Source organism: Crocuta crocuta, unplaced genomic scaffold (genome assembly GCF_008692635.1).
Source record: "Crocuta crocuta isolate KB4526 unplaced genomic scaffold, BGI_CrCroc_1.0 scaffold30, whole genome shotgun sequence".
Classification (NCBI taxonomy): domain Eukaryota; kingdom Metazoa; phylum Chordata; class Mammalia; order Carnivora; family Hyaenidae; genus Crocuta; species Crocuta crocuta.
Genome location: NW_027528345.1, coordinates 12,770,415 through 12,783,629, shown reverse-complemented (window position 1 = coordinate 12,783,629; position 13,215 = coordinate 12,770,415). Strand labels below are relative to the sequence as shown.

The following is a 13,215-nucleotide window of genomic DNA, read 5'->3' as shown; positions in this document are numbered from 1 at the left end:
CTGCTCAGCACAGGGGCTCCACCCACTAGACCATCTGCCCGTGTGTGACTGAAGAGCAGGCTGCTCCCGCCCCTGCTCTGTCACCTGTGACCCCCACCCTGGACCTGCCAGGAGGCAGTGAGGTAGTGGGTTGGGAGGGTGGGACTGGAGCAGGCCTGGGCACCCTCTCCACAGCCCATTGCCCAATGTTCCTTCCCTTACCACCTGTACAGCCACGGGCCCTGGGGCCTTGGCTTACGACAGGGGACTGGGCCCAATCCCACAGAACAGAGCCTCATTGATGGCGGCCATCAGGGCTGGGTAGGAGGAGAGCAAGCCAGCCACTGGGTGGTGGGGGTGGCCGTGGGAGCCTGTATCATCCTGTTCCAAGTCAGAAGAGCCCCGGGGGGAGAAGGTGGCATCCTGCCCCACACAGTCTCGGCTCAGCCCCAGCTCTGGAGCACAGGTGGTAACTGGGCCGCCCCTCCCTCCCGCTGGGGGAGAGGGGACTCCCCTGGCCCACGGGGCCCCTCCCTCTCTTCCTGGGGCAATGGGGCAGGAGTGTCTGTGGAGCCCAGGAGCCGGCCCAACTGGGGAAAGATAAAAAGCCCTTCAGTGTCACAGCAGCTCACTGTGCTCCCTCCCAGCTCCCTCAGCCTGCGCTCCGGCCCCTCTGACAGCCATGCGGTCCTCTGTGTCTCGGCACACCTACTCCACTAAGGGAGGCTTTAGCTCTAACTCTGCAGGTGGAGGAGGTGGGTCCCGGGCCCACACCAGCTTCAGCTCGGTGACGGTGTCCCAGAGCAGTGGCAGTGCTGGGGGAGCCCGCTGTGGCCCCAGCAAGGGTGGCTTTGGCAGCCGAAGCCTCTATAACCTGGGGGGCAGCAAGAGCATCTCGGTCAGTGTGGCTGGAGGGGCCTCCTCAGGGCGGGCCCTGGGAGGCTTCGGCTTTGGCGGTGGGGCCTATGGGGGCCTGGGCGCTGGCAGGCAGACCTTCGGGCCTGCCTGTCCCCCTGGAGGCATCCAGGAGGTCACTGTCAACCAGAGCCTGCTGACCCCGCTCAACGTGGAGATAGACCCGGAGATCCAGCGGGTACGCACCCAGGAGCGTGAGCAGATCAAGACCCTCAACAACAAGTTTGCCTCCTTCATCGACAAGGTGAGCCTGGGCGCAAGGAGGCCAGGAGGGGCCCGTGGAGTAGGAGCAGGGCCCTTCAGAGAGGGTGGGCTGGGCGCAGGCTGATGTAGCCCATGGGCAGTGTGGTGGGGTTGATGGAATGACTTTTAGAGCTCTCCCGCCTGAGCCTGGGATGCCCAGATGTGGTTGGCTGGCCACAGTCTTCTGGATCTTACTGTCATTGCTCAGGTGAATCTCAGTTCTGCTCAGGAGGTCTGTGGCCAGGCCCACCTTGACTGTGGTGCAAGCTTTCCACTGGTCATCATTAACACAGTCACACAGCAGCCTATCACACAGTTAAGGGGTAGACTGCCCTCGGTGCTCCTCTTAACAGGGTGGTCCTTATCGCCTCTTGTCATTTCACAGCTGGGGAAACTGGCTCAAAGGTCAAACATGTGATCCGAGGAGCCGCATCTGTTCCCTGTTCTCTTAGTTTTGGAGGCGGTCTAAGGACAAAGATGTGATTGGGCACTATAGAGGGGCGTGTCCTAGGAGAACTCATCTTCCTCTTCTATTCCTCCTTGGTGTTCTGGCCAAGAAGCCCAACTGGGGATGGACAGTGAAGAGGGTGGTCACCAGAGCTGGGGGTATAGAGTTTGGTCTGTCCCAGCCCAGGAGTGTCCTGACTCTTCCCCTGGCCTCCAGGCTGATGGGGAGGCTCTTGTACCGCCCCCTGGAATTTCCAGGTCCATTTTGCTGCCCAAACTACCCCAACTCCCCAGGTAGGGGGACCACGATGGGGAAGATCCTAGCCGATGACCGCACCTTGGTCAGTGATATGTGGGTTCCCAGAGAGCACTCGTGTCCTCTCTCTGATGTGAAACCTGTAGTGTCCCACGAGGGATCAGAATATCTGATATTGTGTCCCTTTTAAAGAAGAGAAAACTGAAGTCTGGAGGGGTCCAGAGATTTGCCCCGGACCACAGAGGCGCTTGGAGGCAGAGGTGGGCCCTGCGGTTCTTGGCATTAAGAGGCCCTGTCACTGCTCATGGCAGGTGCACCTGCTGTGTGGTTCCCAGGCCACGTGACTCAGGGCCTGGGGTGCTGTGGAGGTGGGATCTGGAGAAACCAGACGGCGGGAGGTGAAGCAAGCTGCTCCGCCCACCTCCTCACCTTCTCCCCTAGTGACTTTTGGTCCTCCTGTGGGACTGTCCCAGAGGTCAGACAAGCAGAGACCTCTCCCAGGCTCTCAGCATCACAGCCTAGGAGCTGGGGGTCTGTGCCGTTGTCCCTGCCCGGTGTCTCTGGCTGGGCAGAGACACCCCCAGGGGGCCTGCTGAGCCCACGCCCTGAGCTCCCTTCTAAGTCCTTTAGAGATAGGGCTGGGCACCTATAGTTATAAATTTAAAAAAAATGTCAAATTTACAGAAAAGTTGCAAGCACAGTACAACATAGTTCTACATATATTTTTTCACCCCAGTGCACCTGTTTTTCAAATTTAATTTAATTTTACTTCCAATATAGTTAACGTACAGGGTTACATTAGCTTCAGGTGAACAGTAGAGCGATTCAACAATTCCATATATTACCCTGTGCTTGTCATGACAAGCGCCGTCCTCAATCCCCATGCCCTATGTCACTCACCTCCCCTGGGTAACCACTAGCTTGTTCTCTCAAGTTAAGAGTCTGTTTCTTGGTTTGTCTCTCTCTCTCTCTCTCTCTTTCTTTGCTCTTTTTTTGTTTCTTAACTTCGCACATGAGTGAAATAATATGGTCTTTGTCTTTCTCTGACTGGCTTATTTTGCTTTGGATTCACCAATGTTTATATTTTGTCACATTTCCTTTCTTTCTCTTTCTCTGTATATGTGTGTGCGTACATGTGTCCATATGTACATGTTTGTATATATGCATACATACATTCACATACACTGTAAATGGATCCGCATTAAAATTTCTTTTTAATGTTTATTTTTGACAGGGAGAGAGAGAGTGCAAGCAGGAGAGGGGCAGAGTGAGAGGGAGACACAGAATCTGAAGCAGGCTCCAGGCTCTGAGCTGTCAGCACAGAGCCTGAGATGTGGGGCTCGAACCCACGGACCACAAGAACATGACCTGAGTCCAAGTCGGACACTTAACTGACCAAGCTACCCAGGTGCCCCATCACCTGAATTTTGAAAAGTTGATTTTGATGCAGAATGAGGGTCCTCAAACATTGATCTTGTCCGGTGTATTCAGGATAAGTAAGAAAGGGAGATGTAGAGAGAAGTGACTTTACTATCACCAACCACTAAATGACTGAGCTGGGGATTTTATGGTTTATTAACTCTTTAGAGTCTTGTCATTGGATGGGACTGTCTTTTCCAGCAAAGAGTGCTCCCTCAGGAATTCCTCCCCTCAGTGATGCGTAGGCTGTGTACTGGCCCTGTGACGTCCTGGTCCGGGACGGGTGGTGACGAGGGGCCCAGTCCTGGGTCCCTCCTGGGGTCAAGGGAATGGCACCAGCCCACCACCCTTCTTGCCCCGGCTCAGGTGCGGTTTCTGGAGCAGCAGAATAAGGTGCTGGAGACCAAGTGGGCCCTGCTGCAGGAGCAGAGCCAGAACACGGGGGTCACCAGGAACAACCTGGAGCCCCTCTTTGAGAGCTACTTGGGCAACCTGCGGAGGCAGCTGGACGGCCTCCAGAGCGATCGGGGAAGGCTGGACTCAGAGCTCAGAAATGTGCAGGATCTCCTTGAGGACTTCAAGAGCAAGTGAGGAGGACTGGACAGGCTGGGGCCGCGTGGGGGTGGGGAGTGGGCAGCGTAGGAAATCTCCCCATTCCCAGGCTCCTGGGACCCACCGGGGCAGTCCTAGACAGCGCTGCTTCCCGTGGGTGTCCAGGCTCTGGACCCATTGTGTCCCGGAGAACTGTCACACTTATGTTCCTCATTTTAAAAACTCTAAGGTAGGGAGAACAGTGCAATGAACCTCTATGTTCTCATCACTCACTTTTAATAATTATTAACTCATAGCCCATCTTGTTTCACTTCTACATCTACTTGATTTTCCCATCTACCTTATTGTCTGGAAGCAAATCCCAGCCGTTGTGTGATTTCATTCACAAATATTTACTGGCTATATTCATATAGCCTATCTGCATAAATTTGACTTAATAAAACATAAACACAATGCCATAACCACACTAAAGCTTTAAAATAAAAAAATTTAGTGTTTATTTTATTTTTGAGAGAGAGAGAGAGAGAGGCAGAGTGAGCAGGGGAGGGGCAGAGAGAGGGAGACACAGAATCCAAAGCAGGCTCCAGGTTCTGAGCTGTCAGCACAGAGCCTGACGTGGGGCTTGAACCCATGAACTGTGAGATCATGACCTGAGCCAAAGTCAGGGGCTTAACCAACTGAGGCACCCAGGTGCCCCTAAATTTTTGTAAATGCATATTTATTTTTGAGAGAGAGAGAGAGAGAGGGAGGGAGGGGGAGAGAGAGAGAGAGAGAGAGAGAGAGAGAGAGAGACAGATCGTGACTGAGGAAGGGGCAGAGAGAGGGAGACACAGAATCGAAAGCATGCCCCAGTCTCTGAGCTTTCAGCCCAGAGCCTGACTGGAGGCTCGAACCCACGAACCATGAGATCATGACCTGAGCCGAAGTTGGACACTGAACCGACTAAGCCACCTAGGTGCCCCACACACCTAAAACTTTTAAAATAGTAATTCCTCAATAACATCAACTATGCATTCATTATGAACTTCCAATTGTCCCATACATGCCCTAAGTTTTAAAAATATACTTTGAATTGAGATCCAAATAAAGTTTATATATTATGATTAGCTGATATGCATATTTATAATTTTAGGGTCTAATCTTTCATAACTCTTCCAATAACTCGATACTGGCAANAAAAAAAAAAAAAAAAGCGATACTGGCAATTTCTAACCCTTAAAGTCTCAGCAAAGGCAGCTGGAGAGAAGTTAGTTGTTTTAAGTGACGTCCTGCCTGTTGAAAGTGAAAGCAAAGATAAGCCACTGCAGACACATCTTTGCCTATTCTTATAAAAGCCTCCTAAGGGCTCTGATCCAAAGAGATCGCCATATTATTGCACAAATTCTGTGTCCATTTCCTCAAAGGGGGTGGACAGGAATATTTAAGGACTGTCCCCCAAGTCTCTTCACTGATGGGCTGTATTACAGAACTGCTTCTCAAAGATGTTCTTAGATAGTGTGGGACTCAGTGGGGCGTAGAGCCGAGTGGGTTAAATGTCCCAAAAGGCAGAATGAGGCTGAGCCTGGCCTGAGTCTTCCTGTGTAACAGGTATGAGGATGAAATCAACAAGCGCACTGCAGCGGAGAACGAATTTGTGGTGCTCAAGAAGGTGAGCAGGGCGGCAAGGAGTGGCGGGGGGTGGTTCTGGGGCTTGCCAGGGCTCTGGGCTGACTCGGGGAGGTGAGAGCCTTGGGGGGTGAGGCATCTGCCCTCCTGTCTCTCTTGCCCCCAGGACGTGGATGCTGCGTACATGAGCCGAATGGATCTGCACGGCAAAGTAGGCAACTTGACTGAGGAGCTCGACTTCCTGTACCATCTCTATGAACTGGTGAGATGGCCAATGGCCAGGGACATTTACATTTACATATAGCACTGGGGACCNGATCTGAGCTGAAATCACCAATGTAATTTAGTTGAGAAAAAATAGAACCCAGGTTTTTATTTAATACAGGCTTCCATGTATTAGGTGCTCAGGATGGGTCAGACACTGGGCTAAGCTTTACATGATCCTCTCAACAAAGCTATAATGTAGATACCATGATTGTTTCCATTTTATAGTCAGGGGTACTGAGGCTCAGAGTAGCTTTCCCATGGTTACATAGCTCATTAGAGGCAGTGCTGGAATTAAAGCCTGACTCTTGCATTAAAGTCTGACTCGCACTCTTGTGTTAGACTGTTTCCCTTCTAGGCCAGTTTGTAATGGAGCAAGGGTTGGAGGAGCAGAGATGAGGACTGAGATTCCAGGTTGGCACAGGAGTTGAGGTATGGGTAGTGGGTAGATTGCAGAATCTAGGAGGCGTCCCAGGAAACAAGGGGGCTTTGAAGACCACGGTGAGAAGACTGAAGTTAACCCAAGTTGATCCTAGCATCCTGAACTCAGACTTGGTAGGGGCCTCATGACCTCCCTTCCCCTCTGTGCTGGAGCCTTTTCTCTAACATTGCTGGTAGGAGTCGTGTAGCCTTGACTTGAATGCTTTTAGTGGCAGGGAGCTCACTATTTTTTAGGGCAGGCATTTTCAGTGTTGACCAAATTAGAAAGCTGACTTCAATCTTCATCCCCTGACTTGTGCTCTTGAATGGCCCCGATTATGCCCTCCAGGCTGCACACGTCCGTGTGGCATGTGTCTTTCATATGGCAGCACTTTAGAGGTCAGGATGCTTAGGTGACTGACATCATATGCTTAGGCATATGAGGAAGCTGAGGAAATTGGGTTCTGAGCCCAGATTCTGGAAAACAGGGAGGTAGGAGGGCAGTTATAGACTTCATTCATGCAAGCCCAATGTTGCACTTGTTTATGTGTCATTTTTGAAATCATTTCACAATATTTGATCCTTAAGAAACTCCTGGAGTTTTTCACACGAGTGCTTTCAAATGAGGCATGTATCTGTTTGCTTCCAACTTCAGTTGAATTTTTGTAACCAAGATGTAAGGGTTATTGAGTCCCATTTCTCCTGTGGAATGTCATTGTGGTTTCATCCCAATGCCCAGGCAACTAGACACTATTGGGCACTTTGAAACTTGATTTCACCCATCCATATGTTGGCGATACCCAAGTGGGTAATTGGATATATTGATGACGCCCCAGCTTTGGGTTCCCTGTGGACCTGGTCAACTTTCAGTTTAGTGGGGTGATAACATTTCAGTGTAAATGACTGGTAAGCACGTTAAAGCAGACGGGGCCAAGAACAGAGTCCTAGTGCAAGACCTAGGTCTTCAGTGATGCCTTTCTCCCAGGCTGACCTCACTCAGTTTGTTGATTGTTCTTCTTGATGGGAAAGAGGCAAAGGATGTGGCAGTTGAGTTGTTGGTTTTTTGGGGCTCTTTTTCTGGGTTAGCCCAACACTGCCTCTCTGTTCTTCTCACCTAGAGCTTACCTATAGCCCTTGGCTACTGACCTCAGCATTTCCCCGTGGCTGTGTTTTTCTCCTTCCAACGTCTCCACCCGCCCTGTCAGAATGGAACTGGCTGAGGAGTGTTCTGTGCCATCATGATGATTTCTTGGGTGCCTCCGCACTTGTTCCCTTATTGGACCACTGATGGTCATTCGTTGCTTGGGGATTCCTCATTCTCCTCTCTTAGGTTCTTTTCTCTTTTGGGCCAGGTCAACGGTGCCCACCCCCTCTTCCCTGAATGGGCAATAGATGGCTTTCCTACTGTCTAAGGCACATGTCTGGCATGCTCAGTGTTTCTTTCCTTTGCTGTCTCTTATTCATTTAACACGTATTACTGAGTAGCTTCCCCATGACGCCAGAAGGATAGAGTCCCTGCTTTGGGGTCCTCCAGCTCCAGTTACCATGTGGTAAGGCCGTGCTGGGACAGGGACAAGCAGGGGCAGGCCATGCCTGACCCTTCCTGGGAGGGCTGGGGGAGCTTCAGAGGAGATGGCATTGGAGATGAAGTTTGAAGGAAGGGCAGGAATTCTAAAGGAAGGGTAGTAAGGGGCAGCCAACCAGGGCCCAGCCTGCACAGTGGCCATGGGGGCAGCATAGAGCACCTTGTGTTTAGGGAGCAGCATGGATGTTTGCCCCTTCCTCTTCTCTCATCCCACTTTTTTTTTTTTTTTTTTAATTTTTAGAGAGAGAGAGGAGCAGAGGGAGGGAAGGAGGGAGAGAGAGAGAGGGAGAATCTCAAGCAGGCTCCACAATCAGTGCAGAGCCTGATGTGGGGCTTGACCTCATGACCCTGGGGTCACGACCTGAGCCAAAATAAAGAGTCAGATGCTCAACTGACTAAGCCATCCTGGCACCTCTGGATGAGACATTTGATTGGAGCTGGGGTTTGGGCAGTTTGTTGGCAGCCCAGGGGCAGGAAGGACCATGGGAGGGATGGAGGCATAGGTCATCTGGGAGCCAATGCACGTGACTAGCGATAGAGCTTTACTCAAAGCCAGAACACAGAAACGAAGCTGTTGTTCGTGAAGTCTGTAAATGCCTGTTTATATGTTAAAGTTGATGGTCCTAGAAACCCAGGGAGGGTCCAAGAGTACCACCATGGTCTATAAATGTCAGTATATTCTGGAGGAAACTACTTGGGATTTGTTGCTCAACTGACTGGTTCTAGTTTGGGCCCCCGGACCGGACTGGATGGCCTTGGGTGTGTCACTTCTCTTCTCCAACCTGTGCCAGGACCACCGTGAATGATAGCGCAGGTTGTTAACTGGCTGAGTGGAGAGTGGGGTTCAAACCAGGCCCATGGTCAGCTCCCTGGGCCCCACTGGGAGCCCAGAGGGGAGCCCAGAGAGGGGTCCAGAGGGGAGACTTTTCCCAATTTGACAAAAGTGCCCTGTGCACCAGTCATGGCCTTGGCTGCCTCCCAGGGCTTTCTGAGGATGAAAGGAGCTGGTGGATGTGCTGGCCGAATGCCTGGCACCGGGTCTGAGTGCAGTAAGTACACATTCTTTCCCCTTCTTTAATCTCTTGGAAGCTTGTAAATCCACAAAAAGAAATGGTCTTTATAAAAATGAGAGCCCCATTTCACAGCTGGAGAGAATGAGGCTTTTCCTTCGAGGTTGGAGCCTGGGGCAGAGTACGGGCCTCCTGATGCCACCTGGGGACCCTGTCCACCCCTCAGCTGTCTCCTGGGGGCCTGGGGCAGGGGTGCCGCCAGCAGCTCTCTCTTTTTCTGCAGGAGCTGAGCCAAGTGCAGACCCATGTGTCTGACACCAACGTGATCCTTTCCATGGACAACAATCGCAGACTTGACCTGGACAGCATCATTGCTGAGGTCAAGGCCCAGTATGAGCTGATTGCCCAGAGGAGCAGGGCTGAGGCTGAGGCCTGGTACCAGACCAAGGTGAGGAGAATGCCGGTCAGGAATATGGGCTGGGGCTGGACACTGAACTTCCCCCATCGTGAGAGGCTTGGGGTGAGACGCACCCAGGCCACACAGGGCGTCTAGCTGTGAGCGTGGGCCTGGGGCCCGCAGTCACCCAGGAGGGCCCGGGACTGACAGCTCACAACTGCCACTTTCCTGGTCTCTAGTATGAAGAGCTGCAGTTGACAGCTGGGAAGCATGGGGACAACCTGCGGGACACTAAGAACGAGATTGCTGAGCTCACCCGCACTGTCCAGAGGCTGCAGGGTGAGGTAGATGCAGCTAAGAAACAGGTGAGCCTTTGGCTGGGAGCCTGGGGGTCAGGCCTGGGTTGGCGGGGGTGGGGACTTTCTCACTGTCATGCTGAGGGGTGAGAGCTGCTCTTTTCCTGATGGATGGGACACACTCGAATGCTGGATCCATGCGCTCCTTTTACAGGATAGGAAACTGAGGCCTGGAGAAGGTCACATCACATGTTAGTGGCAGAGCAGGTGCGACAACGTCCTCCAAGGAGATTGGTCCCGTCTCCAGGAGGTCAGAGCAGGAGGCCGAGGGTTCAAGTGTTTCAGGTCATAGGTGCTGATTCCATGTAGGGTGTGGCTAAAAAAGCATGGGCTCTCCCCCATATCAGAGTGAAGCATCTGGTTCACGGTGAGGTTACATTGTTTATTTTACCTCTTTTGAGGCACTGGGCAGAGTTGCAGCAGGAGGGGCTAAGGTTAGACTTCAGTAAGGACTTTCCCAGTGGTGCTACAAGACCTTGCGTGTGGAATAGTATCTCTTCCCTCAGATGAATATTTCCGCTTTCCTTCTATCCCAGGCAGTTGGGGTGGGTGGTGGTGGGTGGGGAATGGTGATGTCTGGTTTGAGGGCAGAGATGTGATGACCCTAGAGCGTGTTCCCGACACCTCTCATCTCCTGGACAGTGTCAGCAACTGCAGACTGCCATCGCAGAAGCGGAACAGCGTGGGGATCTGACGCTGAAGGATGCTCAGAAGAAGCTTGGGGACCTGGACACGGCCCTGCACCAGGCCAAGGAGGACCTGGCCCGGCTGCTACGTGACTACCAGGCCCTTATGAACGTCAAGCTGGCCCTGGATGTGGAGATCGCCACCTACCGCAAGCTGCTGGAGAGCGAGGAGAGCAGGTGGGGGCCCCTCTCTCCAGCCCTGCCCTGTGGGAGAGCCAGCACGTTCTGGCTCTGGGCTGGGGGCTCTGGGCTGGGGTTGGGGAGAGAAGGGAGGAACCGGGAAGCTAGGCTCCTAACTCATCACTCGCACGACACTCTCCACTTGACCCCTTTGGCTGTGCAGTATCCTCAGCCGGCACGACTCTTGGCAATCCTTAGGGTGGCTGGCAGCCCTGCAGGAGTGAGGCTTCTCCTTCCAACACCAGATTCCACCCCCTTTGAAGCTTTGAAAAAAAAATTACTCATCTCTGTCCTTGGGAAGGCACAAGATGTAAAGAAAGTGCCCTCAGCCAGAGACTGGGTATCTTTCGGCATGGGCTCTATTTGCTGCCTGTGGTGTGCACGCAGAGGGAAGGGAGGACGGCGGAGGACCCGGCCACTTGGCTCACCGTGGCTCTGCTATCTCTGTAGCACCGGTTGGAAGGGCCGAGATGCGTTTCTCATGTCTGCTGGTCTTGTCTTGCGGGGTCCTGGCTCGAGAGATGAGCTGCTGAGTTGATCCATTGTAAAGGCAGAGAGTGGGAAGAAGGGAGTCAGGGAGAAAGAGGGTTTTCACTTGGGCTCCGGGGACCCCTGACCCTTCTTCTGGTCTTTTTGTTTCTGTAGGATGTCCGGAGAGTGCCCCAGTGCTGTCAGCATCTGTGAGTATTTTGCTGCCTTGCCCCGCCCCAGGGCCGGCCCCATCCTCTGCTCAGTCCACTCAATCTATTCGCGGCCAGAAGCCCATGTTCCCCCGACCTGAACCCTTGCAGACAAGTTTGGGGGTTCCCAGAGATTGAGATTCCCGCCCCACCGTCTCCATCAGTTTCCCACGGCTTCAGGCCTGCTTCTGTTGCTGTCCCTCACTGGTTGCTGCAAGTCCCCGGCCCTCCGCCAGCGTGGCTGCCCTACCTTACCCAGACCCTTTTTTCTTGCAGCGGTGACTGGCAACTCCACCACTGTGTGCGGAGGCGGTGCAGCGGGCTTTGGGGGTGGCATGCCCCTGGGCGGGAGTGGGGGTGCTGGCAAGGGTGGGGTCAGCACCAGTGTAGGCTACAGCACCGTCAAAGGAGGGCCCATATCTGGGGGCACCTCCATCCTGCGGAAGACCACCACGGTCAAGACATCCAGCCGGAGGTATTAGCCGCCCCGCCTCGCAAGCCGGGGCTCCTGCAGTTTTCTCCTTGCTCTACTCACTCCACCTCTGCTGCCCTCCCTACCCACCTCCATAGGAGCGGGAACAGCCCCTGGACCTCAGGTCCAGTGTTACTTGCATGCCAGACTCTTTGCATGGGATCTGTATTTTGGGAAGCCTCAAATCTACCCAAGTTTTTCCCTTGCTTCTGCAATGTACTGGGAGGGGAGGTTAAGGCCACCACCTTGAGTGATGTATTTGAGTGATTTGGGAAGTGACCTTTTGACAGCCGAGAGGAGGCTGGATTTCCCTCGGTTCTTCTGCATGTCTGCTCTGCACTCAGGACAGGCTGGGAGAGGAAGGAGGGAAGCTGGGAATGGTCCCCAAAGGCCTTTCAACCCCCCCAGGCTCCCGCCAACCTCAACCCCTTTCCAAATTTACCTACCCCCTCCCCTGTCTGTGCCTGTGATGTATCTCAATAAATGGTAACTGCAGCTAGCTCTCTGTGGCTCCAGTCTTTCTTGCCCCAGGGAACTGAAATTGTCAACCACAAGCTCACTACGCCAGTGCTAATCACCATGCTAAAAGTACATCAACTGATACCATCACCACTGTAGGCCTTGGCTCTTCCTCTCTCCCTTGTGAAATTCACAGGGGGAGACTTGAGGGAATATACAAGTTGTTCAAGGCAGAACCCAGCCACTAAGTAGCTGCCTACTACCAGTCCATCCCCTGATGCTATTGAGCCCTCTGTTAATTCTGTGGGGCAGCAGCAGGATTGTTCAGTGGCGAGAACTTGGGCTTCAGAACTGGGCAGACTTGGGTTTAAATCCCAGTTCTGCCACTTACTGTGTGACCTTGGACAAGTCACTTAACTTCTCTGAGCCCCAGTTTCCTCCTTCATAAAAGCAAGGCGTGATGAGAACATGTGTAAATCACTTGGCTAGTGAGGGTCTTAGCAGGAACCAGTTCCCTTCGCTTGCCTTCCCTCTGGCTCCTGGTTTCCTGACCAACTCAGCATCGTGGAGTCAGATGGCTTCTCTCTCAGCCCTCATATCTGGTCATTAATAAAAATCCACATTTTCCTAACAATAGCAGAATTCACATTTTTCTCAAGCACACGCAGAACATTTTCTAGGATAGACCATATGTCAGGCCACAAAACAAGTCTTAGCAAATTCAGGAAGATTGAAATCATACCAAGTATCTTCTCTGGCCACAACAGTATGAAACTAGAAGTCAATAATAGGAAAAAAACTGAGAAATTCATGAATACATGGAAATTAGGCAGTACTTTCCTCAACAACTAATGGATCATAAAAGAAATTCACAGGAAAATAAAAAAGTATCTTGAGACAAATAAAAATGGAAAAATAACATACTAAAACTTATGAGATGCCTCAGAAGTAGTTCTCAGAGGAAATTTTATAGCTATAAATACCTACATCAAGGGAATAGAGGGGCACCTGAATGGCTCAGTTGGCTAAGCGTCTGACTTTGGCTCAGGGCATGATTCCACCGTTCATGAGTTTGAGCCCCATGTCAGGCTCTATGCTGACAGCTTGGAGCCTGGAGCCTGCTTCAGATTCTATGTCTTCCTCTCTCTCAGCCCCTCCTCCACTCATGCTCTGTCTCTCTCCCTCAAAAATAAAAAGTGAACATTAAAAAAAAAAAAGAAAATAGAAAGACCTCAACTAAACCACCTAACTTTATACCTTAAGTAACTAGAAAAAGAAGGGCAAACTAAG

General features: G+C 52.1%; 1 protein-coding gene across 1 annotated transcript; it reads left to right on the top strand.

Moving 5' to 3' along the window:
* Positions 1–661: 661 nt before the first annotated feature.
* KRT79 (keratin 79) lies at positions 662–11,618 on the top strand. Its single transcript, XM_077753612.1, has 9 exons — positions 662–1,138; positions 3,626–3,846; positions 5,399–5,459; positions 5,583–5,678; positions 8,979–9,143; positions 9,332–9,457; positions 10,091–10,311; positions 10,960–10,994; positions 11,271–11,618. The coding sequence occupies exons 1-9, from the start codon at positions 662–664 to the stop codon at positions 11,474–11,476; spliced, it is 1,608 nt and encodes a 535-aa protein (XP_077609738.1). The 3' UTR covers positions 11,477–11,618.
* Positions 11,619–13,215: the final 1,597 nt, after the last annotated feature.